The following is a 27704-nucleotide window of genomic DNA, read 5'->3' as shown; positions in this document are numbered from 1 at the left end:
CAGCCCCCACCCCCCGCTCCAGCAGGAAGGGCCCCAACCCCCTCCACGGATGTCCGGGATCTGCCTTGCAAGGCACCAAGGGGCTCCCAGCTCTCCCTGGCGCCTCCGGGCCCCCCTCCGCAGTGGCACGCCCAGCCCGTTGCAGTGCGGGCACCTTTGGGAGGTGCGGGTGTGCAGCCCTGTCCTTCGCCACCTGCCGCGGCTCTGTCTGCACCCTCCCCGCACCTTTCTGCTTAGACACTCCTCTCCCACAGTCCTGGGGCCGCCTGCTCAGCCTCCTGGCCCTGGCCGCGCTCGCAGCGTACCTGACCAGCAAGGGGGCTGTGGCTGGGAGGACCCCCGGGACTGCGGGGCCATGTTCCAGTCGTGGGTCTGCTCACGTCTCTGGGCAGTGTCCGCAGCTCCTCAGACTCATTCGAGGGCCAGCGGGCACTGTCTGGTTTGCTCAGCTCAGTGTCTTGGTGCACTCATTTTAAACCTTTGACTTTCACTCCTGTCTCTGTTTTCTTCTTCAGTTGTCCCCAGTGTGCATATTATGGTGGGCATCAGCCTAGGTTCCTAATGCACATCAAATACACCTGTCTGATATCTCTCTACTGAACCAACTGCATGGTCGGGGTAGACATAGGCAAGCTTCCCCGTGCATCACATGGCTTTGGAATTCTATCCCAGCGGTTCTTAACCTGAGTGGCTCAAGATCCCTTCGAGCGCTCCCCGCTAGGGTGCTGCACAGTGTTAGTGCTGTTCGGCGCACAACCGTGATTCACAAAATCAATAGAGAGTTCAAGTAGGAAAACAATAGTGTTAGATACTGCCTCGTGCTGGGCTTTCTCAGTTCTTTACAACAGAAAAAATATCTTAGTATTTTTCCATGGTCAAAAAACAAGGGAAAATTAAGAGCTGGCATTTTTCCAGGGGTGCCTCAAGTCTAATGAGGAGTGCCTCCAGTCTAAAATGGCTGAAAACCATGGGCCTATCCACATAGGATCTAGGATTTTGAAAAGGGGGTGCAGGTGATGTGGTATATCATGACATATAACACAGCACACATTTTTCTCCAGTTAAAAAGAAACTAGAACGTCATTCTCCCCCTGTACTCGGCCTTAGTGAGGCCGCAGCTGGAGTACTGTGTCCAGTTTTGGGCTCCACAATTCAAAAAGGATGTGGAGAAGCTTGAGAGAGTCCAGAGAAGAGCCACGCGCATGATCAGAGGTCAGGGAAACAGACCCTACGATGACAGGCTGAGAGCCCTGGGGCTCTTTAGCCTGAAAAAGCGCAGGCTCAGGGGTGATCTGATGGCCACCTACAAGTTTATCAGGGGTGACCACCAGCATCTGGGGGAACGTTTGTTCACCAGAGCGCCCCAAGGGATGACGAGGTCGAATGGTCACAAACTACTTCAAGATCGTTTCAGGCTGGACATAAGGAAGAACTTCTTTACTGTCCGAGCCCCCAAGGTCTGGAACAGCCTGCCACCGGAGGTGGTTCAAGCGCCTTCATTGAACACCTTCAAGATGAAACTGGATGCTTATCTTGCTGGGATCCTATGACCCCAGCTGACTTCCTGCCCTTTGGGCGGGGGGCTGGACTCGATGATCTTCCGAGGTCCCTTCCAGCCCTGATGTCTATGAAATCTAGAAGCTTCACTAATAAGTAGGGGCCTAGAGCTATAGTATTCAATTTAAGATTGAAGCAAAAAAATGTTTATTGGAATGCTCATTAATTTACTATATCATGTATTATATATAAAAACACAACAAACTAGGCAAAAATAATCCAAAGATGTTGTTTCACTAGTCATGGAGTTATTCTAGTTAAACATGGGGGCATCTACAGGAAATTTTACTGCAGAGCTGCCTAATTAGCTCCACAGTAAAGTCTCAGCATCTACATGTGCACTGCAGCCCTATTAGGCTGCAGAAAACTAATTATTTCAGCAGTAGGTTAGTACTTGTAAACACAAGTAGTATCCTATTATCCTATGCCAGCATCAACACATGTGGAGACACTGATGGGGCTAGCTGGGGCAAAAGGGTACTTCGGTGAGGTTAGCCCCACACCAGAGCACCCTTGTGCCTTAGCCAGCCCCCTCTGCATCACGTTAAGGCGGGACAGAGCAGCCCTGGGCTGGCAGGCTGACCCCCCAGGCCTCCTGCCAGCAGGGGCTGCTCCAACCTAGCTCAACGTGCTGCAGTCCTGGGCACACATGTAAATGTGGCACCCAGAAGTAATAAACTCCAGCATGATATGTGCCAGAGTTTATTGCACTGCATTAATTTCATGTGTGGATGCTCCCTGCATGTCTCTTTTTCCAAGTCAGAAAATAAAATCAAGCCTTCTTGCACATCTTAATAGTGCCTCCAATGTTTCATTGAAAGTTATTTCCATACTTAAGCTAATGTTCACCTGAGTTAATATTTATACACCTATGTTGCTGTTTTCAGCTAGAGTTAAAAAATAATCTGCAGGTGTGTGAAATGGGAGCTAAGTGACTAGGAGCAGTGAACAAACAGCAGCATTGCAGAAGCAGGCAAAGCTGGAGTAGTGGAACTATTAAAGAGTTGAAGGAAAGAACATGGTTGACACCTGTGGAATGAAGAGTTTAGAAAGAATCAAGCAAATGTCATAGATTTCATAGATTTTTAGGATCAGAAGGGACCTCAGTAGATCAGAGTATGACCCCTTGCCCTGGGCAGGAAAGAACACTGGGATCAGGTGACCCCAGCCAGGTGCTTGTCCAGTCTCCTCTTAAAGACCTTCAAGGTAGGGGAGAGCACCACCTCCTTTGGACACCCATTCCAGATTCTGGTCACCCTTACCGTAAAGAAGTTCTTCCTAATGTCGAATCTAAATCTGCTCTCTGTCAGTTTGTGGCCGTTATTTCTAGTTACCCAAGGGACACTCTGGTAAACAGAGTATCTCCTATTCCTTGCTGCCTCCCTCTCCGCCCCCCCCGGGATGAATTTATAGACGGCCACAAGATCACCTCTCAGGCTTCTCTTGTGGAGGCTGACGACGGCCAAGTCCCTCAATCTCTCTCAGGCCCTTAGCCATACAAGTGGCCCTCCTCTGGACCCTCTCAAGGTTATCCACAGCCCTCTTGAAGTGCGGCACCCAAAACTGGATGCAGTACTCCAGCTGCAGCCTCACCAATGCCGCATAGAGGGGAAGTATCACCTCCTTAGATCTGCTTGTGATGCACCTACTAATGCATGATAGAGTGCAGTTAACTTTACCTATCACTTTGTCACATTGACGACTCATGTTCATCTTGGAGTCGACTATGACTCCGAGATCCCTTTCCGCTGCTGTGCTGCTTAGAAAGTCATCCCCCAGCCTGTAAGTGTGTTGTTGATTCTTTCTCCCTAGGTGCAGCACTTTGCACTTATCTTTGTTAAACTGCATCCTATTATTTTCTGCCCACTTTCCAACCTGCCCAAATCTGCCTGAATCCATTCCCTGCCCCCTAGTGTGTTTACTTTGCCCCATAATTTGGTGTTGTCTGCAAATTTGGACAGAGTGACTTGGATGAGGGGGCATGGAGAGCACTGATAAAGATATTGAACAGCCCTGGTCCAAGGACCAAACCTTGAGGGACTCCACTACCCACATCTCTCCAGGTCGATACTGACCCATCCACCACTACTCTCTGGGTGTGTCCCATAAGCCAATTTGCCACCCACCTGACTGTGTAATCATCTATGACACAGTCGCTTAGTTTATTTATAAGAATGGAATGAGACACCGTATCAAAGGCCTTTTTGAAATCCAAGTAAATTACATCTACTTGGATTCCTTTGTCTAAGCATTTGGTGACCTGATCATAAAAAGAAACGAGGTTAGTCAGGCAGGATCTACCTGCTATGAATTCATGCTGGTTGCCCTTCAGCATTATTTTTCCTGCTGGGCTCCCACAAAGGTGATCCTTAATAATTTTTTCAAAGGTTTTCCCGAGGATAGAGGTGAGACTAACTGGCCTCAAATTATAATGATCCATGAAGTCAATGGATCCTCTCACTGCCGCTGGAACAGAAAAGTTGCTGCCACTGCTAGGCAACTGACTTTAAACTTTGGATGGACCAGGAAGTAAAGGGGGATGCAAGTGTACCAGTGTACCTCCCCTGGATCTGCCTTTGTCCATTCATCTATCCCAACCATGCAATTGGTCCTCGTACTCCAGGACCAATCGTACTCCAGAGTCCTCATACTCGTGTTGTAGCTGTGATGGTCCAGGAATTATACGAGGGGCAAGCTACAACATCACTCCAGCACTACCTGGATCTGAGCAAAATCCCCTGTTGTTCACGCACCCACCAGCTGGACTGTTGCAGTATGTTTTTGTGATCTTTTTCTGAAGGGGACCAGCACCCCAACACCCTGGAGGGTGTCCCTGAAGAGGCAGGGTTAGCAGTTTGCAATGCCTGGCTCTGTTCTGCCTGCTATGCTCCTACCAGGGGCACAGCACCCAAAATGTGCTTTGCTCAAGATGCAATAATTCTGTGTTCCTTGTGTGGCACGTATCAGAGTGCCGAATGCCCCTGTGCTCCAGACTGTGTGTATCACAATGTGTATGAACAGCTTGAAAGTTTCTCCTTCCCTCCATGTATGTCATCATTAAGCCTTTTCATCAACAGCCAACAGTTATACTTAATTTTTTCCCTTTAATGTTATATTTGAAATAAAAGCAAAATCCAAGAAGGAAGACTATGACTATTTTGTTGGAGTCTTGTACAAAGTCAGGATTGTCTTGAGGCAGAAGGAAAGTTTTAATAAATATTGTGTCATAATTGGTTTTTAAGACAGAGAGGAATGGAAATCAAAGGGGGGTGATCTTGTATCAGTCACTTCAACCATGTCTGGCAACTAGCCGTAGGTGTTAACTATTGAAATGAAAGAACGCTACCCAGGGATGCTGAAGTATGCTCATTATAACCAGACCTATCTGAACAATACACTTGCTGGCTAAATAACAAAACCCCTTTTGTTTTGAAGCAATGGCAAAGCCAATCTAGAAGAAAAAGAACAGAATCATGTCAAAGAAGGGCAAAGAAAACATGAAAAATATGTACATTTTTATCAAGTCTGTGTCAGAGAGTAAATTCTGTGGAAAAAAATCTCTAAATGTGTCAGTTAAATCACTCTGCTTCCATCTCCCTCTTTTTCCCAGCATTGTGTATAAGAGATACCCCATGCTCTGGGGCACTAGAAGCAAGTGATGCCTTCAAGTGGCCTTGGGAGAAATTGCAGAGAGGAGCCAGCCAGATCCTCCAGCCAACAGGAGCAGCTGCAGAAGCTGTCAAGGCCTGGACCCCCTGACATCCAGAAACGATTGTAGGCTGGACTCTATTTGCCCCATGCTGAATGGCTGTTTCCTCCAATCCTACTCCACTATTCCTTCACCTCAGTTCCTACCCTTCTTACCCACTCACTGACATCGCTTCACTTTTCTTTCCATTAACAAACCTGCATTTGTACAGGGCCAAGCATCAGGGGCAGAGCAAAGGGGATGCATTTGTTATTGGTCTTTATGCACTACTGTACTCAACATAATGAATAAGAGCTATATGCAATTGTCCACACTAGGTTTTTATATACACCTGTGCCTGAGCTATGGGTTCCTTATAAAAGGGGATTTTCAACCTGGGAGTACCAGATCATTGTTGAAAAGGCCAGGCTTCTGACTTCCCTACATTGCTTCATGGAAAATGGTCCTAGCTAGATGGAAAGAGCATCCTGGGGTCTTCCTGGTATGATAAAAGTTGAAAACCACTGTGGAGAAAACATAGATGCTTTCAGTTCAGAGAGCCTTAGTCTTCCCTACTCATGAATATTTTAACTGGTACAAAGGGGAAAGGAGGGAACGAGCATTGTTCTGACTTCTCAATCTAATGTTGCTGAAAGAGAATATTCATAGGAGAGGCCTTTTCTGTTTTCAAGCAAGCAAGGAGTTCACTGCTTGCACAATGAAAACCGTGTACAGGTGAACAAGGGAAATGAGGCAGTGCTGGGGACTGAAGCCCCCCAGGATCTTAAAGGGAATATAGAATATGGCAATTATAGCTCTTTGGTAAGCATTGGGGATGCTTTTGAACAAGGGAATGCTGCATTATAAGTAGAAACTTCCTAGCTTAGGTTATGATAAACTATTTTGTTTTCTTCTTGCTCATATGACTGTTCCAGAGCTGCCAACAATTCTGGCCAATACAGCAGTGGGAGCTAGTTTTTTGAAACAGAACTGCTTTGCTCCCTGCTATTTTGCACTCCCTACTGCCTTTTCTTCAGACGCAGCAGCAGCAACAACTGCTTCCAGCTTTGGTTTCTTTGGTCGCCTCTCATCTCTTCGCAGCAAAAGGCAGAGCTAGAGCTGGTTGCTGCCAAAAGGCTGTTTGAAGAGCGCTGCTGTGAGAAGGGGAGCCTGCATGAGGCAGAAAGATCACTTCTTGTTAGAAGCAGGTTAAAGTAGTTGGATGAATGAAAATCAGGGGGAAGAAATGGAAGGGCAGTCTGGTTTATTGCAGGGAAAAAATTAAAATGGGTAGAACTATGGCTTCTAAAGTGTCAAGAATAAAACTTTCAAGAAGAGCATTTGCTGGTCTAGCAGGTTTGCTCTGCCAGTTTATAATGGCCGACCTTTTCCTCTTTTTTTTAAGAGATCCATATTGTAAATCACTGACTACCTGTATCTGATGAAACTCTTGAAAATAATGATCACATTCACAAAAACAGAGATACTTGCAGACAGCTGTACTCCTTGACTTGTTTTGGATATATAAATAAAGCACCTGCATGGAAGACTTAGGTTAAAAATATGCATTAGACTGAGAGTACAAAGTATAAATGACAAGGCTTACGATGTTGTGGACTCATCATCTTATCATGAGCTTTGCAATATTTAGTATATTTTAAAATCCCATTCCCATGGCAACAATCAGGTACTCAAATGTGAGAATCTATAGTTTCATTTAAATAAAAAGTTTGTAGCCCTCATGGTTGTGGGGAAAAATATTTAAAACATGAGTGCTAAGTTTCAAGAATCAGAAGGGGCGGGGGGTAATCTTGTGATGTTTAAACCTCAGGAAATGGAAATTTTCCTAGGACATTAAAAAAACAGTCTCTGGAAAAAGTAGGGAGGCTTGACTGAGTGAATAATATTTATAGGACTGTCAGTTCTGACCTTACCAGTGCAGATTTATTTGTTAGTTTATTATCAGTATTATCAAGTTAAATAGGAAGCTAAAGTACTTAAATCCAGCAATTATTTCTGTCATCCTTGGCAATAAATATTAAACACTGACTTTGTACTACAATAATGATACGTTTCAGGTCATTTCCTTCCTTTGAGTTTTGGTTAACTTCAGTCTTAAAGTATATTAAGTCTGAGGCAAGAAAGATAAATGTCAGAAGCTACCTTGCTATATTTAATATTTTTTTCTAATATCTGAATAACATTATTACATTTTTCACACATTAAAAAATCTTTGTTCCTACTTCTATTGGATATAGACTTCTCTGTATCTTTAAAGCTAAAACCCTGGAAGTATAGAGAGATTGAAAGAGAGTTACAAAATAAGGACAGAAATACCAAACAGGAGCAAGGAGAATTCCCACCCAGACTAATGTGGAATCCAATGAGAATTCATAAACAGCCCTAAAGCACTCTCCTCCTCTGTGTTTTCCTCTTCACTTTAATAAGGAAATTATTGTATTAATTGCCTCCTCAAGAAGTCAATTGTAAGAAAACCTGAATGTGAACAGCAATGATTAAAAAGAAACCAGAGCCTAAAACATTCTAAGGCAATTTGCCAAAAGTGGAAGGACTGATGTACGCATGATGTACCTTCATTATTCTGGGAATGGAGACCATTGCCAGAAGGCAAGGAAAAAGGAGTTAGGACTTTTCTAACCCCTGCTCAGGCTAGGGAGAATAAGGCCTTCCTTCTCTGTTGCACCCAGAACAAGCTGGATGTAATGGAGAATCTGGGTCCATCACTAACAGTAAGCTAAATACTGCCTTTGAATATGTGTATGAAGCTTCCATTGACAATAAGTCCTGTGCTCATGTAAATAAATGCTAGAGTTTGGTCCTCATATTTAAGTTTCCTAGAAGATTCTTTTAAATAGTTTAAAACCCTGCAAATCTTCTTTCAATATAAAAACTGCATGTGAACTACCCCAGGTTATAACGAGCAAAGTTCTAAATCCACTCATCCTCTAATTGTGAATAAAATTAGTATTAAGAGGAGTTTAACACTGCCAGTGTTTCCATGTTACTTATAAAATGGATACAGTACTGTGTTGTATAACAGAATCTCTCATCAAGCTAGTTAGCTTTTCCATTATGAACATGCCAAGCTTTAACAACTACAGCCAGTTCCTGATAACACCTCTTCACAATTAGTTCACAGCCCTCCTCCATTCCTCCAAGCAAGCTGTTTGCATGTCATGGTGTCTTTTCTCTGATACCATATTTTCAGGCATACCACATACACATTTTCTCAAAAATCAGCCCCCCAAAATAGTGGTGCATATCTCGATTTTTTTCTACCCAGAATCACCCCACTTTGCTTCCTGCTATAAAACCAACTGCCCAGCAACAGCCGTGGCATTGCTATTTAGGCAGCGGGGGGAATCAATTAACATAATGGTTCATTGTTCTTTGTTCCACAGGTGTTAAGAATTGTTTCTCTTTTTTAGTGGTGCTGAAGTTTCACTAATCAAGCAAAACTTTCTTCTGGCAATTTTGCTGTCTGTTAGTTGCTCCTGGTCTCTCTCCTCCTATTGCACAGCTTTGCAGACATTTTAGCTGTTTTTAAAATCATAGATCCACCCCTGGAGATCAGTCTTCAGCAGCAGCTAGGCTTTCAGCTTGTAGTTAAACAGGAAAAGCAGGGTGAATAAGCTCTGTCCCTGATCTATACAGCCACAACTCTGGAAAAGTATTTTTTTCTTCATCTTGCCTTCCAAAAAATGGCATGTGTGTTTTATTTGGGGGCTTGTGGTATACAAGAAAATATAGTATTCTAGTCAACTTGTGTCTGCTTCTTCTTAGACCTGAGGAAGGGCATTTGATGCCCAAAACTTGTCCAACAGTTGTCCAACAGCCCTCCCAAGTATATAGCTTGCCCAATAAAAGATATTTAAAAAAATTCTTGTCTCATCCTAATTCAAAGAATAGTCTAGAACAATTAATCTTTATAAAGAAGAGGTAACCAAGATTTGGCCTGCAGGCCAGTCACAGCCCATGGGATGCTAGGAAGCAACCACCATAGCAACAAGGCCAGTAGAGGGGAGGGGAAGGAAAGGGAAGTGAGGTGGACAAGGCCATTTGAGCCATCACCACAGAGGGAAGGACCAGGCCCCCTGCAACTCAGGGCCCTAAGCATGTGCCTAGTTTGCCTATGTGGGTATCTTTTGTTTGCCACTGGGATACTTTCAAACAATGATAAAGGCAGAGGGCTCTCTCTGAGATATAGCATCCATAGCTAGGTGAAACCAACTAGACTAGGGATTGGCAGCGTTTTTGGGCAGTGCCAAAAACACCTGCAACCTTGACTTGTAAGACTTTGGCATGCTGGGGCAGATGGCAAGGGAGCTGTGAGGAGCCTGATCCTTGTTGTATTAGCACAGCTCTGGTCCCTTCCCTGCTATCTTCCCTGAGGCGTGTGCGCCAAACAAAATGCCTTCGAGTGCCATGATCTGGCACTTGTGCTGGGGGTTGCCTGCCCCTGAACTAGACACTGACTCTGAGAAAATAAAAATCCACGCACAAGACCAACATAAAAGCAAACAAAGCTTTGGGCTATGTGCCTTTAGGGAGACTGCCCAAGTTAAAGCAGAGCAAAGGAAAATCCTTGCCAATGAGCTTCCCACTGTCTCGGACAGCCAGAGCCGACTCGAGTTGCATTAGAAATTGGTCGTACGTTAGGGCGGGCTGGTGAATGGAGAGGCAGACACAACTTATCGGTTGCAAAAAACTTTACTCACGCCGCTTGCAATCACGACGCAGGTGATCCGGTCGTCTGACCAACCACACAAGTTGTTCCAGCTGGCGGGGCCCAAGCCCGTTAATCCGTCCGCAATTCGAAGCCGGCGGGGAAAGGGGTACGTCTGGGGTTGCGCTCGGTGACGGGAAGAAAGATCGATAGGGGATCAGTCTATCGATCGGCAGCCGCAAGGCAGATAACTTCAGAGGCACTCTGCCGCGTGCTCAAAGCTCTTCGACTTGGGCGGAAGTCGCGCGGCATTTTAAACGGCTAGCAAGCCAATTACTAGCCGCCACGTGTGAATAATTTAGCACTGGCCAATAGCGGGGCACAAATTTACATTCGAATAGCGGGAACTCTTTGCACCGTGCATTTCTGTGCTGCAAAGAAGAAATGCATCCTGCAAAGGAAACTGCAAATTGGCAGGAACTCTCTCCTACACGCAGGTTCTCAATTGCAGCAGAACACTCTGCCGTGCAAAGGAGTTCTCATGTGGCCAGCAAATTCCATAGTGCAGAGGCACCAAAATCACTGGGTCGTGACACCCACCACAGTTACTTTCTTAAGGACATAAAGCCCTTTTCTGTTGTTCTATCTAGTACCCTGTCAACATAGCTGAGTCCCCACCCTGAATTGCAGCCCTTGGCCTTGTATCAGATCAAAAATGGGTTGGCCTACAGCAAGTTAAAATGTTTGCTCACATTTCTCTGCAGGAGCATGGCCACAAAAACATGACTGAATCCTGCTGTAGAGTTTGACTTTGTACAAACAAAATGTTGTTCTGACCAAGTGATTACATGACTCTGATACATAAATATACCCTGTTCTACTCTATTTACCAAGCCCACCAGCCTTAGAATGAGTCATTTTGCAGAAGTAGATGGTATAACACAACAAATGAAGCTTTTTTCTTTTTTTTACCTCCTCCCACATCCCCGGGAAATGCCATGAAAACTGGAACAATGTTAGTACATATGCATGAAAACAGAGTGGTACTGTGTCAAAACTTTCCCAAATTTAGAGCTAAAAAGGCTACCACAGTTACAAAATTTCAGTTTAGAAATGGTTAGATAAAGTGAAGCATACTGTGCCTCAAGCCAAGCAGGCCAGCTGTACCTGTCATTTTAACTTGAGTTGTGAGGAAATATAAGAACTTTGAGGTCAACAGGCATTTTATCTAATCATAATGTCATTTTGCTATAGCCCTAAGGCAGGTGGTAGAAAACATTTATAGCTCTACAGTGACTTGGTGATGATTGCCTTAGCTTTGGGCCTAGTCTTATTTCTATTCCTTAGGATTCCAGCTGGAATTCATGTGGCAAAATCTCATCTCATTTAAACAGCCTCTCCTCCCTCCCCCCTGCCACTGATATCCAAAGGGTTGAATGAATGCAAGTGAAATGAGAATATGGTCCCTGAAGTAATAGATTGTATCTATCTATGTGTTATAAGTCTGAGTGGTGAGGTCCTTCAAGTCATTCTACTGACAAATAGTACCTCATTATAAACATGGATTTTCCCTTCAGATAAAGGAAAAAGACAGAGGAAAACTGCAATGTTTCTATATCTCTTTTGCAGGAACACAAAGGACCAGAACCAGCTAATACGTGAACCCAGGAGACAGGAAATCTGCAATCAATTCTTCCAGGTCTGCCGCAAGCAATAACTCCACTGAAGAAACTGAAGGACACAAGATTCCCAAGACTGTGCAGCTGTATACATATTAAAATATGCTGAGAGGAAGGAAAGCATATATTAAAGTATACATGCATTTTTGTGATGTGGGCTAGAGAAACTCCTGCAGCAGATGAGGTGCCTTACTATAGGCATACAGGCTAGAGACAGACATTCAAAAAGCCTGAGTCTGAATTGATTAAATCTTTGCAGGTTGGTCTAACCTGGCTAAGCTAAATCAGATTTGTAAACGGACAGATATCCCAAAAATGCAGGGACATGCCTGCAGTGACTCAGGCTAGCAGCCAGAGGGCGCTAGATCAGCCCTCCCTTCCCTTCCACAATATTATGCTGAGGGGGGCGGTGGCCAGACCCTGGCAGGATGCTTTGAGTAGCCCAGCAGAGAATTGATAACAGTGTTTATCACCCAATTAAGAAACAACAGCAGGACATTACTAGCTACTTGTTGATTCTACCTGTTGAATCTGCCAGTTGATTCATCACCTTGTGGCCTGCTAGCTAATACACAGACACCTCCACAGCAAGGCAGAGGGGAGGGGGGAATTCCTGCTTAGCAGGGAGTGGTGGGGAGGAGGGGAGGAGTTGCAGCCAGGGAGCAGGGTGAAGAGGCCAGCCCTGCTGTGGAATAGAGAGCCCTGCCCAGTCCATAGAGCATGCCAGGAAGCTGTGGGTGTCTGGTTTATCTTAAACCAGCAAGGGGTCTGGGACAGACATTGCAGAAACCAGTTTGAGCCAAATCAGTTAAGTCTGATACTACATTCAACCAGGTTTATCTCAAACCATTTTCAAACTGGTTTATGTGCACTGAACATCTGTTCTGTTATAGGTTTAAAACAGTTTCTGATCGTTTAAACCAGTTTATGTGTAATGTCTGTCCCTAGCCACAAGGTTAAAGGTACTAGTCTTATTTTCTTGCTCTAAGTTATACTGAAAGTCAGTAGCAGAGCTTGGATTGGAAAAAGCAGGTCTATCCAGATTCCAACCTCTGTATATAGTGCACTAGACAGCAGCAGAACAGAGCAATCCAAAAAAGTTAGAAATCAAAATAAGGTGAAAACCTCTGTCAGCATAGTAATTGTGCATTTATCGGTGTGTGAAGTGTCAGGCCCTATTAAGGTATGAACAGGGCCACTAGGTCAGTGAATGAAGCACAATCATTACTCTATACTATGATTTACATCCCATTTAAAACCCAAAGAGAAAATAAATTTCCATTATCTTTCAGATTCTAGAAGTAAATTGGCTGCATCAGTCTATTTTTCATACACCGTTGTTGAGAAATATGAGTCTGTGGATGACAAGGCTAAAGCTTAACTGAACTGATCATTAAAACCACTTCTAAATTCTCTGCTTGTAGGTTTGAAGATAATGATTGCATGAAAAAAATCTCTTTCAGTCTCTATTAGCACTTTTTGCTTTAGTAGGATATTTCAGTAGCTTAACAAAAGATTGATCCCAGTGCTCAGTAGCTGCATATGAGAGAAATAAAGAGGAGCTCTCATTCTCCTCTAAATACAGAACATCAAGAGCACATTCAAGTATCTCAGGATAGATTGTATGTTCTGAAATCCATGGAACAAGAATTTTTTTATAATGAATGATCTGAAGATGGAATCAGAGACCAAGATTTACCTCTGAGCTGTGTGTGCACACACACAAAGGTACACAAATGTTAACTGCCATTATAATAGTAAATAAAACAATAAAGTTCTTCAGTAATAGGTTCTCTGCAGCTTCTCTCTGTCCCTCAGGTATTACATTTATTCATTGTACTTTGATTATTGCGGTCTCAACAACTACTATTGCCGCCAGCAGCCAAATTTCACTCTCAGCAATAAACAGAAATGGTTTTATGCCTTCCTCTAAAACATATCATTATTCAAACAGGTAGCAATATGTTCACCTAACAAAAATATTGATAATGCTGGAGAAAAAAAAAGTCCAGCTGTGGGTGGATGTTGCTTCTTTTTTCTAAATAAGATTCCAGTTTACAATATAAAAAATAAGCTATGATGGTTCATATGTAATGCACATACTTGCAATTACATGGTCATATTTCTCAATAAACTAGTGTTGCCATCATATTTCCTTTGTGTCTTAATTGTGGCACCATTTGGCAATCCAACTATGTTAAGAGTTTTCTGGAGTTTCTAATACAAACTCCAACTTTTGGTAAATTTTAAATTTTAACTTGGTACACTTAGCTTTAGGCTAGTTACAATTTTCTCACATCTACCACTGCTAATGGAAAAAATAGATAGGGCCAATCTCACAAGCAGTGTTGAACTACAAAGACTACAAACAGATGTTGCATTTGTCCTGGGATAAACTATTTTATCCCAGAGCAAAGTGCAGCTGTTCAGACTTCCATAGCTGAGATTGTAATGTGCATCTGAAGAGTTATCCTGGGATTGCATTGCTGAATCAATGGCAGAAAAGTGGTAGTGGATTCAGCTGCTTGCTAAATCTTGATTAGAAAGGTGATGTGTGTACATACTGATCCTGGGATATTTCTGTTTTGGAACTTGTCCAGGGACAAATGCAATCTCTCTTCCTAGCCTATGACTAAAACCAAATATCTTAAATTTAAAAATGAAACTGAACAACTTATTAATTTATAAGGCTATAAAAAGGTCAAAACACTAAGCTCTTCAAAGAATCAACTGCCTGAGTGGAAATTACTTTTTCTAAGTTACATAAGATTTAGAAAACTAAATATTTAATAGGTTTTACATTTTGCAGTACTCGTGCCAGCGTATTTATACAATGGATGATAATAGCTATGAAGTAATCTAACAGATGTAACTATTCACTCATAAAAAGACACTTTCTTCAGGACATGCTTGTGGAAAAAAAATCAGTCCAAGAGAAGAGATCTGGAATCAGAAGAATACAGAGAGCTAATGAGAAGAGCAATAAGGCATTCCAAGGTAGTACATTAAAAAAAACAAGTAAAGGGCAGTAATTGATGTTCAGCATACTTCTAAAGTCTGCCTTGCTGTATGGTATGATATGCTGGCATGTGTCTTCTTTTTATGCCTCATCAAAGTGAATGGAATAAAATAAGAGCTGGAAGCAAATGGTGCTATTCTTGATATCTGACCAGGTGGCAATCACACTGAAGGGGTTGGTGGAGAAGTGGTGTCTACAGTTGAATTCAAGCCTGTAACAGGACATGGACCAATTTAAAAATACATATCTACATCTGATAAAAGTCTTCCCCTACAGTGCTCTGGATATTAAATTTATTCCATATTTCTGAAATTCCAACCAAAGTATAATTCAATGCACTTGTGACAAAAAGGCCATTTAATTAGATATTGCGACCCAATCAAATATAGACTAACTGCCATTATAATAAGAAAGACCCCAAAATCACATTCTCTTGCTTTTATAATCTCTGAAAAAATTCTGACACCACTATTTTGTAGGAAGCAAACATAATTACAGGCAGAGTTCTGGGACCCAAGCATATGCCCATAGTGGGGACTAAGGATGATCTCATGAGGTCCCTTCCAGCCCTAAACTTCTGTGAATCTGTGAAGCATACAGAGACCACTATTCTTCTGCACAGCCTACCTCCAACCCATCCTTGGAGGTTTTGAAAACCTGACTAGATAAAGTCTTGGCTGGGATGATATAATTAGGGATGGTCCTGCTTTGAGCAGGGGGTTAGACCAGATGACCTCCTGAGGTCCCTTCCAACATTAATTTTCCATGATTCTACATCAACAGGTTTTGTGGAGGGAAGGAAAATAGCCATTACTAGGCTTCTACCATCCTTCTTGCATAGGCATGGAAAGAGAGAGTGGGTGGTTCTTGGCTCCACATGCACAGTCTCCCCCTTTCCTCCCATGGAGCAAGGAGGAAGCAGGGATTCCTAGAACCATCATTTCATATCTGCCTCACAACCCCGATAGCACCACCCCTTCCTCAGGCTGGACTGGAAGGTGCCACTGCAGACATAAGAGGCTGGAGGGCTGATGGGTGAGGAGCTTCTGGAAGAACTTTTCAGTGCAAAGTGTTTGTTGGAAGAAGCAGAGTCTGCTATATACCTTCTTATTCATCTCTCAAGGGTAACATGGGTGATAAGAAAAATGGATGCATGGATGCCAAAAACATTTAAAGAGTGAGGAATTTTCTTGTTTTTTGTACTCAAGTGCTCTGTCTTTTCTTTCTTATAATATGCACTGCAGTAAGATTGGTTTAGAAACAAGAATAGAGCACTTTAGTGTATAATTATGTAAGAGATGCAAGAGAATGAAAAAAAAGAGTGAAAACATCTGTTCACATACTATTTATTGCCTTTCACTTGAAAAGCCCATTAAATACCAGAAAAAAGCTCTTTATCCTTCTGTTTGAGGCAGTTACCATACTACAAATCCCTATGGAAATCCACCCTGTGATTATTATTGGAATTCCAACAATACCCAGATGGAAGCAGGACATGAGAAAAAAAGTAGCCTTTGTCCTAGAGTTCAAATTCAAAGATCCAGATCAGCCTAGCTGTCCATTAATTAAGGTGCACATTTCTATAGCCAATGGCACACAAGAAAATGATGTGGTAGCCTATCTGGTCCCCTGGGTTGGCTGGGAGTGGCCTTTGACACAAGGCCAGAGTGAGGCTCAAGCTCACAACACTGCAGCTATAGCAACATGCCTTATCCACACCCTTGTAGAGTTCAAGGAGGGATTTTTAGAAGCATCTAAGTGATTTAGGGACACAAATCCTTGCAGATTCCAACACCTTTTGTGCTCCAGAGTTATTTAAGTCTACAGAGCAATACAAAGGAATGTGGGACCGTGATACTGTAACATAACCCACAGCCCTGATTTGGACATCCAGGAACCTTGTACAATTAATGGGAAGAATTAAGTGCCTAAGGAAGGGATCTGAAAACGCCAGTATGCTAGATAGGGAGCTTCCTAACCTAGCCCATAGGAAATGCCTCAAAGGGCACTTGTACATGTGACAATGTCACCATGTACACATGACAAAAATTTCCCTTTGTGTAGCTTAATGGCATCACACTTTACACATATATGAGTTTTTGGGGTTTTAAATTAGTTTGCCTTGTCACAAGCTAAACCACATCGCGATGTAGTGTAGTTTGCAATGTTGCAACTTGGAATGTTGCAGCCATTAATCGTTCAGCTCATCCCCCCGGCCGCATGAGAAGTGGGCAGTCTTCTCTGAAAAAAAGGATTGGGCCCCAAGCCGCTTCTGCTTCAGCAGGCACCTGCAGTCAGGACATCTGGAGCCACCCGGGCACAGGCTGGCTTGCCCATGGAGCAGGATGGGGAAGTAGCAGGAGGGTGGCTGGGTGTGCTGGTAGCCAGAGAAGGTGGCGGAGATGGTGCATGGGATGCTGGAAGCCCAGGGGCACTTAGGGAAGAGTTGGATCAGGCGCCTCTGAGCTGGGGCAGCACCCGGCCCACTAGCAGCCCACCTGGGTGGCCCCAGGGGGTGCCACTACCATGGACAGAAGGACTGGGACTCCCTGCAGATCAGGCATTACCTGGCCCACCGGCAGCTTGCCCCCCAAGCTATGGGGGAGGGGGGAGGCCTCCCCGAAAAAAAAAAAAAAAAAAAAAGGATCGAGCCCCTCACCACTTCTGCCTACAGCAGGTGCCTGTGGCCACCAGGACAATGATATGCATACAGCAACGGAAAAATAAAACCCACTCACCATTTCAATTTAGGGGGCACAGAATGCAACCCTGAAGGACGAAACCCCTATCACATGTACAAGCATCAAAGTCTTATGTCTTAAACCCTACAACTCTATAGGACTCAGGCATTTTACCTGAGTTGTGAATTCTGTATGAGATTCACACCTCTGAGAACCACCACAATCTGGCAGTTCAGTTAGGTGAATAGGGTTCTTCCCATAATGCCTTTTGTGGGAGCACTTTTGTACTTTTCCTTTTGTAACTCCTATTTATCAGGACCTGCAATACAGGTTGCAAAAATGTTTCTGTAACTTGTACAATAGTAGCTGAATATTGTTATATCTTAAGTTCAACTACAGGATCCAAGCCCTTTGCCTATGCCTTTTGTATGTGTCGGAGCCCTGTAGCCACATTTTCAGCTATGCTCACCCCTCAGTTCCAGGTACATTTTTCAGAGAGCACATGGCTTTCAGTAACTAATTGGTGCAACAGCTCCCTCTGGTGGAAAATGAGAAATGTGCCAGTGCAAAAGAAATAAAACTGTTTTGAGATTTCTCTGTAAAAATTGTAATCTTATGTCAGATCATCAACAAAAATTGGGGTGCAATGTTCTCTTTGATTAGTACATTTATTCTACACATAATTACTCAAACTGAAGAGTTTTCCATATTAAATAGCATTCAATTGAAAAAAATAATATTGGAGTGTCATATGCTAATTTCTACTTGCTTGTCAGGAATTTGACAAACTTACTTTAAATTGTAGGCAGGAGACTACAGTGAGTCAATGAGTCTTTATTGCTTTTGTTTTAATATAAAAACCCACTATTGTAATAAACGATCACTTTGTGCCAAGGTATAAAATCAAACATGTAGTCCATCTGCTACCAGTAATTATAAGGATTGATAAAAATGTCTCAACTGTAATTGCTCCTTTTTTATTCCATAATTGTTCCTTTGAAGGTCATTATGAGTATGACAGATTGGGCACCATCTGTCAAGAATTTATATTTGATATATGTAAGAAGCTAGAAATAAGATGGAACCGTTCAAGGATGGTCCATTTAACTTCTGTCTAGAGCGACAATGATAAATTGCCTCAGAATGCCAGGTCAGTGTTGAGGCCGAATTAGCATTCACAAGGTTTTTTGACAGGCAAGAAAAAATCATGAGGGGAAAGTGTGATACTTTAGGCAGAGAGAAAACAAGATGTACAAGTGAACTCTATTCTGTAACAGATACAGGCATGATCAAAAAGGCGGCTTCCAGTAAATGGAGGCAGGAAGCCATTCTTATTGAAGAATGGATAGAAGTGAACACAAATCTCAGGAAAATAGCACCCCATGCAACACAGACTGAAACTAGACACATCCACTGGTGATGTGAACATTCATTTGTGCTTCATCAGAATAGAAGGATTTTTCAGCTACTTTGGGTCTGAAAACCAATGCTGAATTCCACCCAAATGCCACAATAGTTTAAATTTAACCTCCCCAAAGTTCGTCCTTTTCATTTTATAGTTTAGTCCTTTAGGGGCACCTGATATTTGAGGCAAGTAGACACACAGTAAACTCATAGTAATAAAAGAAACATCAGATCACTGTAAAATAAGACACTGTTGGATGATATGCCCCCGCTCAGTATCCTTCCCGCTCCTAAGTTTTCTTTTGGGATTTATTAAACATCTTTCCAGAGCTCCAGGTCCTCTCTTCTGTATTTGACTATTCTGGCATAGGCTTCTCTCTTTGCTCTAGTTTGTCTGAAAAGCCACTCAGACCAAACCGTGTAATTTTGTAACTTCTTTTCCTCTCAGCCAGTTGTCTTCCTTGGTCAGCTTCAAACCTTTGTTAGGGATCCCTTACTTAGTAGTCAGGTCACCTGGGAGAGTGCGTTTCTATGGCTAGTAGCCAGCTCCTTGGTCACATTGGGCATGTCTACACGTGCATTTACTCCAGGCTAGATTAGTAAGGGTTTTGGGGTAGGTGTCTACACTTGCAGAGACCAGGGAGCAGATTTGCTTCCAGTGCCCTTATACCCTGCAAGATGCCTCTGTGGCCACCAGGGGGAACTCCAGGCTCGCCCTGGGTGCTAGCCAGAGGCTGGCAGGGAGCACCAGGCCAGAAGACAGCTGTCTTCTGGCCCTAGGGGGCTGTCTACTGCTGGAGTGGGGACAATGTCCCCCTGCCTCTGCAGCTGGGAGTTCCTGGCCCTAGCTCCCCCATAAGGGGCACTGGGCTTGGAAAGAGCTGCAGGGGAGGGGCAAGTTCCAGCCCCCTGCCCTGAACTGCCAGTGGGGCAGCTAGCAACTAGCAGCAGATAGGGGAAGGCAGCTGGGACCTGCCCCACCCCTGCAGCTCTCTCTAAGGCAAGGGGCTAGGACCTACCCCTTACCACAACAGTACCCGGCCAGCCCCAGACTGCATGGGGAAATCTGCATGTGCAGCCCAGAGCTGGCTGGGGACTGCCTGAAACAGGACAGTCCCCAAATACCTCCAGGCTTCACATGCTTCCCCACTCAGCCTGGGGATGGCTGGGAACTGTCCCAGTCAGAGGCAGATCTCAGCCAGGTCCAGGCTGGGTGGGGAACTGCCCCCATCCAGGGAGCTCCCAGCCCCTGCTCTGCAATCCCAATTACAATTGCAGAGTGGGGGCTGGGGAGCTGGTTCCCCACCAAGCTCTGTGAGCACAGAGCTGGCGGTGGGGAGGCAACAGGCTGGGGAGCTTGTTCCCCCTTCAGCTCCACGCTTGCAGAGCTGAAGGGGGAACAAGATTCCCCAGCCTGTTCCCCACTCCAGCTCCACACTTATGGAGCTGGGCAAGGAACAAGCTCCCCACCCCCCCCAATTACAGGGAGCTCCTGGTGCCAGCAACTGCAGGGCCACTGCTGGGAGATAAGCATTTTCCAGCCCAAGCCCTGCAACCAGGGGGCTTAGGCTGGGAGACAAGCATCTCCCAGCAGTGGCTCTGCAGTTGCAGAGCCAGTGCTGGGAGCTTCCTGCAGGTGGGGGCTGGGGAGCTTGTTCCTCACCTAGGTCTCTGAGTGTGGAGCTGGGCAGGGAACAAGCTAGGAAGCTTGCAATTGCAGGACTCAGGCTGGGAGCTATGCATCTTCCAGCAGTGGCCCCGCAGTCATGGAGCTGCTGCTGAGTGATAAGGGTCTTCCAGCCTGAGCCCTGTGACCATGGGGCTCAGACTGGGAGATAAGGGTCTCCTAGCCCCCTGCTTCCCAATCACGATGGCAGAGCAGGGGCTGGGAAATAAGGATCTCCCAGGCCCTGCTCTGTGATTGGGATCTGGGAGCTTGGAGCTCCCTGCTGCAGGGGCAGGGAGACATAATCCCCACCCGGGCTCCTGTGGCAAAGCAGTTCCCAGGAACAGGGAACTATCTCCTGCCCAGTCCTGGACAGCTGACTGGGAGCAGATTTGGCTCCCAGCCAGGAATCTACATGAAAGCTACGGCATCATTACTAAAGGCAAGTAAATTTGCTACTTGCATTTGAAGTTAGCAAATTTATTTAGGATTAGGGAGATTTACTGTGAAGTAAGCATGTGCACATGTAAACCATGTGCTTACTTCATAGTAAACTATGCTAATTAGCTGTTAAGTGTCTTGTGTAGACATACCCATTGTAATTTATTTGAATGGAAGACCATCAAGGTCTAATAATCCTTCACTTGTAACTTTCTGCCAGGGGCAAGAATTTCTCCTGACACATTCTACATAATTCAGCTCAGTATGGAAGCTCCAGAGCCAAGGTGAAGGCACAGAGAGGAAATACGATCAAAATGGCCTTCACAAAACAACAGGCACTTCCACATATGCAGGGAGACTGCTCTGATGTGCTGTAAATCCAGTGTGTTGGAGCAGACGTGATTAATTGAGTCTGCTGGAGCACAGAAATTAATGAGCTCTAGCAGCCTCCAGCATCACATGCATCAGCGTCCCTGGGCTGAAAAATGGTGGCAGGGTGTTTTGACCTCATGCTTGTTGAATAAGCTTTAGTTCAAAGTGCCCTGCCACAATTTTTTCAGCATGGGGATTCTGATACACATGACGCTCGGGCACTTTTAATTAGTGTGGCTCACTAATTAAAGTGCCCCCCCCCACACACACACACACCTCTCAGAGCACATGTATAAACACCCAAAGTAAAGTTTGCAAATTGCTACAGGTACATGCAGGCATATAATTATCCTTCACACTTATACAAGAACTACATAGCTAACAAAACAGAACAAGTAAAAACCTTTACCTCAGAGACTATCTGGAAAGGATCTTAGGATGGGATCTCGAAGATCCTCACATGACTGATGATCGAAAACCACACAATAGCAGTTAAGGTTGGGCTACTGAAGTAAACAATATGAATTTCTTTTTCTCTACTATGCAATTGGGGGATTGCACCTTCCTTAGATTAGCAGATGAAAATATTGGAAATGGAGATCTGTAAGGTTGAGAGCACATAGCAATAACTTAATGGTGAAAACATTACAGAAATATTGTAACTATCTCAAAAACATATGTAATAAGACATATGGTATGTGGGTGAATCTTGGTAGTAAGAATAAAACCTGAAACTCTGATTCTAAAAGCATGAGTTTCTACTTCTTTGGCTACAACACTCGTGCGTGATAATGCAGAGGCCATAGGAAATTCCTAAATCTCTGTATGATCTGACCATTAGAAGGAGGCAAAACATCTTTGATTAAGTATGGGTTAAGTCACAAACTCAAGATGTTCAGAATTAAGATGAATTGAAAAGAAATCCAAATGCATTAAGACATAGAACTGCACAGTTAGGGTTATAACACTGCATTGTAGTAACACCAGGCAATAAGCATGTAGTTATTATGATTAATGCAGAATAGTGTTTCTTGTTCCAGATTATTAAACTGCTTTTTAAACCATATCAAGTTGGTTTTATTAGGAGTTTTTTGTTTGATTGGGTTTTTTGTATTTTTTTCCCTTCATTATTCCCCTTACTTGAATTGCCTCATCCTTTTGTTTTCAAGGACCACTTTGACTTTAACTTTTTTTGAAAACTGTAGGAAGACATACTTTATAAGCTTAATTATAGCTTAGGTCTCAGTGAGAGTGATAGGATTTGGAAGCTATTTTTAAATTATGCATTTTTTGTGGAATCCTCTGTAGAATAGCATTACTTCACAACACTTACTAAATGAGATACTTCCAGTTATGAGAAATAACAGCAAAAACGACTTTTAATCCAAAAAGAAAAATCAAATCTAGCCTAACGAATTGTATGTTTTAGCTTATTATGGAGATAAATTGGGATAAAAATGATTGATATGGGGTGCTAAATTTCCTAATGAGTTGCTTTTAAAGTATTTTTAACTCATAAACTAAATAACAGACTTACTTGTAAAATCTCAGAAAATTTATTCTGTAATTAAAAAGCAAGTGTTTTGGGGATAATGCACTGTAAACTTTATAAATAACAAATGGCTGAATCCATGTTTTCAATGCAAAATTTAACTCAGTTCAGCGATGAAATGTCAAGCAGCACTTCCATAATAGTCTCATGTTCAGTTCTAGCTGTTTGTCTTTATAGTTTTTATCTTGAATAACCCTAATGTTTATACATTTTATTATAAAGTTTAATTTAAGATCCTTGTGGTCCTTCTGGAGTGTTCACATCAGCCCAAGGTGAGGAGGGATCCAGATTGACAAACCCTGTGAAAAAGTAGCAAGAAGAATCTGAAGGCTAAGTAAGCCCTGTACAAGTTCATGTTCAAAAACGCAAAGAACAACCCAACTCTGTAAGGGACAGAAATGCCAGGGCTGCAGGTGACAGGGAAAAACCTGAAGATGGCACACATGGCAGCAAAGCCTGAAAGACTCAGGTAAAAACAAGATGTTTGCACAAAGACAAAAGACAAGCCCCACAGAACTGTATACAATATTATCAGTTTCCCTAGAAATAGTTTTCTTAGAATGGTCTGCATTGTGGTGTAAGATTATGCAGCCACCAGAATCTCAGTGATGCAAATAAAACCATAAATTAAACACACTGCACAATTCTGCATTGTAATAAAGTAAATACAGTGAAAGTTGGGGAAATTGCAGGAGAGAATTAGACTACATTGGGTACGTCTACACAAGATGCCTTACTGCGCAGTAGTGCAGTTCACTGTGCAGTAAGCGTGCATGTCTACACTTGCACATGCTTACTGCACAGTAAACTGCTCTTATCACGAGTAAATTGCTCTTGTTATGAGCAAATGTGCTCTTGGTCAGCCAAGCAGCAGGGGACATACCATGATTGGGGAGTGGGGGCTGGGAGATTCTTATCTTTTCCAGGAGATACCTGTCTCCTGGCCCCATGCCAGCCTCTGGGCTAGCACCCAGGGCGGGTCTAGAGCTCCACCCAGGTTGCTGCAGGGGCTGTTGCAGGGCCAGCAGGGATGGGAGCAGATTGCCGTCATGAGCAGCAAATTTGCTTCTGAGTCCCTGCATGTGTAGACACCTGCCTAGGGGCATTTACCCATGAGTATTTTACTTATGAGTAAACTGCTTCTAGATCAAATGCTCATGTAGACACAACCACTGAAAACAATTTAGAAAAAACCCTAATTTTTATTGTATTGTAGCATCAGCTCTGTGGAAGAAGCTAATTTCTGATAAGGGGTGGGTGTGTGTGTGTGTGTGCACATGCATACACACATACACGTGAATTCCAGCTGCAATAGCTTTGGCTTGCACTATATGAAGGATATTTACTTACCTACAGTCTCCTTCAACATAAACTACAGTAAATCTTCATAGCAATGAGAATACCAGATGAAGAATATGGGACCATAGGACTTGGCCATTGAGCCTGGCTATATAAACTTTTAGATATGCTAGAGTGGATCCTCAGTTCTGTTCCAATTGCTTCCATTGTTTCAGAGAAGCCAAACAGCTATAGAGCTGGCATATATGGCTTTAAGATCATAATGGTCATGGAACTCCTGAACAGAATATATTTATCACAGTGGTCTCCAGTACCCTGCATAAGATTGTTTAGGAAAAGGGAAAAAGTGGCCAGGACATTTACATACACCAGGGCTCCATAGCTGAAAGCCTTGCTTTTTGACTCATGCAATCAAGAATAAGCAGCCCTGAGGCTTACTCCAAAGATAGTTCCTCCAGGTCAGAACTGAGGAAGTTAGTGTGGCTCAAGAACTGAATGTTGTTCTGTCCTATGATAAAAAAGGGGATATCACTGTCTGGGCAGAGGCTGCTCAGCCTGGCATTTCTAATGAACGTTAACATTCTCAGGTATGCATAATACATTCATTACACAAATGAGAGAATAGCCATTTGCAAACGCAGTCCAGACCCACTGAGTATTGTGTTTTATTTCTAGTATCAAAAGTTAAAATATGCTAATGCATTGAGTCATACTGTAGCTTGCAATATGAAAACCATTACTGGAAATAAACAAAGAGTTACATAAAATGTTGGGAACTACTGAAACTAGATGGACTAGATAAAAGCAATTGCAGATGTAGGATTTTCTGGTGAAAGCTTTTTCTGCAGAGATTTTTGGTACTCACTGCATAACCAAGTGTCTGAATCCAACTGCAGTGCTATGTGTAGGTGCATTGTTATCAGGTATGTGGCTTGTGAAGCATTACTCTGCATTAATGAACCTCTGGAGAAGATCTACAGTCTACACACTTTTTTAGAGAAGAAATCTTTCAAGTGATCATATCAAATCATCAATATAGTATTGTTTTTTAAATTTGTTTGGGATCTTTTTTTCTTTATCTGTGTTAACATGCTGATTCTGTCCCTCAGATAGCTAATTTTATACTGAATTAACTCTGGAATTATGTTCTTAGCTAAAGGAAAGAGACAGTGCCAGATTCTCTACTATGAGCCTATGTCTTTTGTCATCCTTGCAGAGGTAAGCAACAGATTGGTTCCTGTGCCAGCTGCCCTCCTACTCCTTGAAGAGGAGAAGTCTGGAAGGAGAAGGGGTTTGCTGGAGGTATGTTAGGCCTGGAAGGGACAAAGTAGAGCAGAACTCATTTCACTGATGGATGGTCCATTACTGACCTTTCAAAAGCAACATACATTAAAGCAAACCTGAAGTTGCTTTAATTTGATTTGCTTGGATAAGATTATTCCAGAGAAATTCTCTGGCTTCCCTCTGGTCTCCTGTGGCCAACTGGAACTCAGCCATGGGCAAAAATGGCACACGGACCCTTACATTTGCTTCAGAACAACATTCTGAAGATTTTAGTAATAGATTTAATGGGAGTATTTACATGTCACACTACGTCATTGTAGTGACACATTACGGCGATGTATCCATCATGTTGGTCTACACGTAACCGGTAGCTACTTCACAGTAGTGGCACACTTCCCCATTATAACATGATACTATGGCAAAGTAGCAACTAAAAATAACCGTGCGCCACGCGTACGGCGCAGTCTGGGCAGTTACTGTGCTGTGCTTTAGTACTTCCTTGGGGATGATGTAGTGCAACACTGGGCCGTGCTTTAGTACTTCATTTTGGATGGCGTTGCCCAATAAATCTATTAATAAAATAAAACCCAAAAGGAAGTACTAAAGCACAGCACATCAACAATGTCACCAGAGGGTGGCATGTAGATGTACTCATCATTATCCCACTGCTAACTGAAAAAGGAGGCCATTTAGTTTAGAGCTTGGCCTTTGAAAGAGAGTCCTGCAGAGTAGCAATGCATTCTCCCACCAGTCGGGCAGCCTCTTTGGCAGTGCCCCAGTGCATTGAAAAACCACCTGAACCATGTCCATAGTTGTGGACCACAGGCAATTTTTTCTCACCTTGGACCAGTATCTCTTTCTGGAGCCTCACAGCTAACCTGGATGGCCGCAGACCAACCCTCACCTTTATGTCCTGTGCTTTTTGAAGTGAGGGTTCAAGAGCACAACATTTATCAAATATGTCTTTGCTAATGTTAGGATCTGGGGACAGATTCCAGCTGCCCTTCTCCCTTGTCCCGCCTAACGTTACATTATGTATTCCTGGGTAGATATAGCTTAATCCATCTCCATCCCGGATGAAGTGATTTAGCCAAGGTGCATGAACCTTGAGCACTTGACCTCTGACAGGGTATATCTTTAAGTCACCAATAAGTTGTCTGGATCCAATGCCCGTACAATTGACAACAATGTCATAGTTGTTCTGCAGATCCCACAGGTTTGCTATTCGTTTAGCATGCACCTCACCCCCATTTCCTTTCAACCTACAAAAAACAAACAAATAATTTTAAAAAAGCACTGGAGGTAAAGCATGACAATTTACCATCAAAATATCCTTTGATTAGTGAAACAAAAATGCAAGCTGAACAAAAGTGAAAGTACATGCACTGGGGTTCTATTTATGACTCACATGAATTAGGGTAAAGATAGATGAACCAGTTTAAAATTATACTGATTTACTATATCACACTGAATTGATGCAACTGTTTGTCTGTCTGCTCCAATATCAGTATAAGCTGAATTAAACTAGTCTAACTTAACGTGTTTCATTCAGATTTAAGGCAATTGTGCTTTTGTCCATTTATACTGATATAGTGCCAAAAGCTACTGTTATATTGCTGCTGCGTTAAGTGCAGCTTAGGTGTGTGAAAGTGAGCTGGAATTTAGCTTACTATGAATAAGTCTGACCAGTTACTGAGCATGCATATCAAGAAATCTTGCCTGTTGCTCCACACTTCCTCTATCAGAATGTACACTTTCAAAACACTAAAATCAAAAGATCCTTGTTTCTTTTTTTTCTGAAGCATCTTTCTTTTTTCTGTAGAGACTCCCTTATACTGCATTCCTCTCAAACTTAGGACCCTCAGTTGAAAATTAGGCTAAACTGGGGGCTGGTATGAAATATAACATTTACAAGGGCACAAAGACAGTATACACTGCATGAGAGAGAAAAATCAGGCCTTATTTGTAGATGTGGTAAGTATAAATTCACAGTGGGTGCATCTACACATGCAATTAATGGACACGATAAACTTCAGTGCAGTTTGTGCTGGAGTCAGCTGCTCCCGGGCACAGCGTATATACATGTGCCCAGGACCACAGCACTTTGAGCCAGGGTAGAGCAGCTCTGGGCTGACAGTAGGCTCAGGGAGTCATCCCCAGGCGGCAGTCAGGGCTGGCTGGGGCATGAGAGAATGGAAGTAGCAGGCAGCCCCTGCACTTCAGCACCTTTGTGCCCCAGCCAGCCCCTGTCACCTTCTACATGTGCATTTTGGCAGAGTAAATTACTCTGCCATAGGATAGTACTGTCCCCGACCGCATGCTCCTATAGCAGAATTAATTAATTTACTGTGCTCTAGTACTGGCACACATGTAGA

General features: G+C 43.3%; 1 protein-coding gene across 15 annotated transcripts in view; it reads right to left on the bottom strand.

Moving 5' to 3' along the window:
• LOC102388586 (D-aspartate oxidase) overlaps positions 1-27704 on the bottom strand; it is a 213193-nt gene that overhangs the window by 89441 nt on the left and 96048 nt on the right. For 12 of the 15 annotated variants that reach the window (XM_025198859.1, XM_025198860.1, XM_025198862.1 and 9 more), the window contains one exon: positions 24687-26591. The exons of 2 other annotated variants lie outside the window; for them this stretch is intronic. In XM_025198859.1, coding sequence (XP_025054644.1) covers positions 26024-26591 — 568 coding nt within the window. In that variant the 3' untranslated portion in view covers positions 24687-26023. Of the gene's footprint in view, positions 1-24686; positions 26592-27704 lie in introns of those variants that run through there. One more of the 15 variants, XM_025198861.1, reaches the window with a different exon arrangement.

The sequence above is a fragment of the Alligator sinensis genome, unplaced genomic scaffold (genome assembly GCF_000455745.1).
Source record: "Alligator sinensis unplaced genomic scaffold, ASM45574v1 scaffold737_1, whole genome shotgun sequence".
NCBI lineage: Eukaryota > Metazoa > Chordata > Crocodylia > Alligatoridae > Alligator > Alligator sinensis.
Note: the sequence above shows the minus strand (reverse complement) of the source record. Positions and strands in the feature narration are given on the sequence as shown.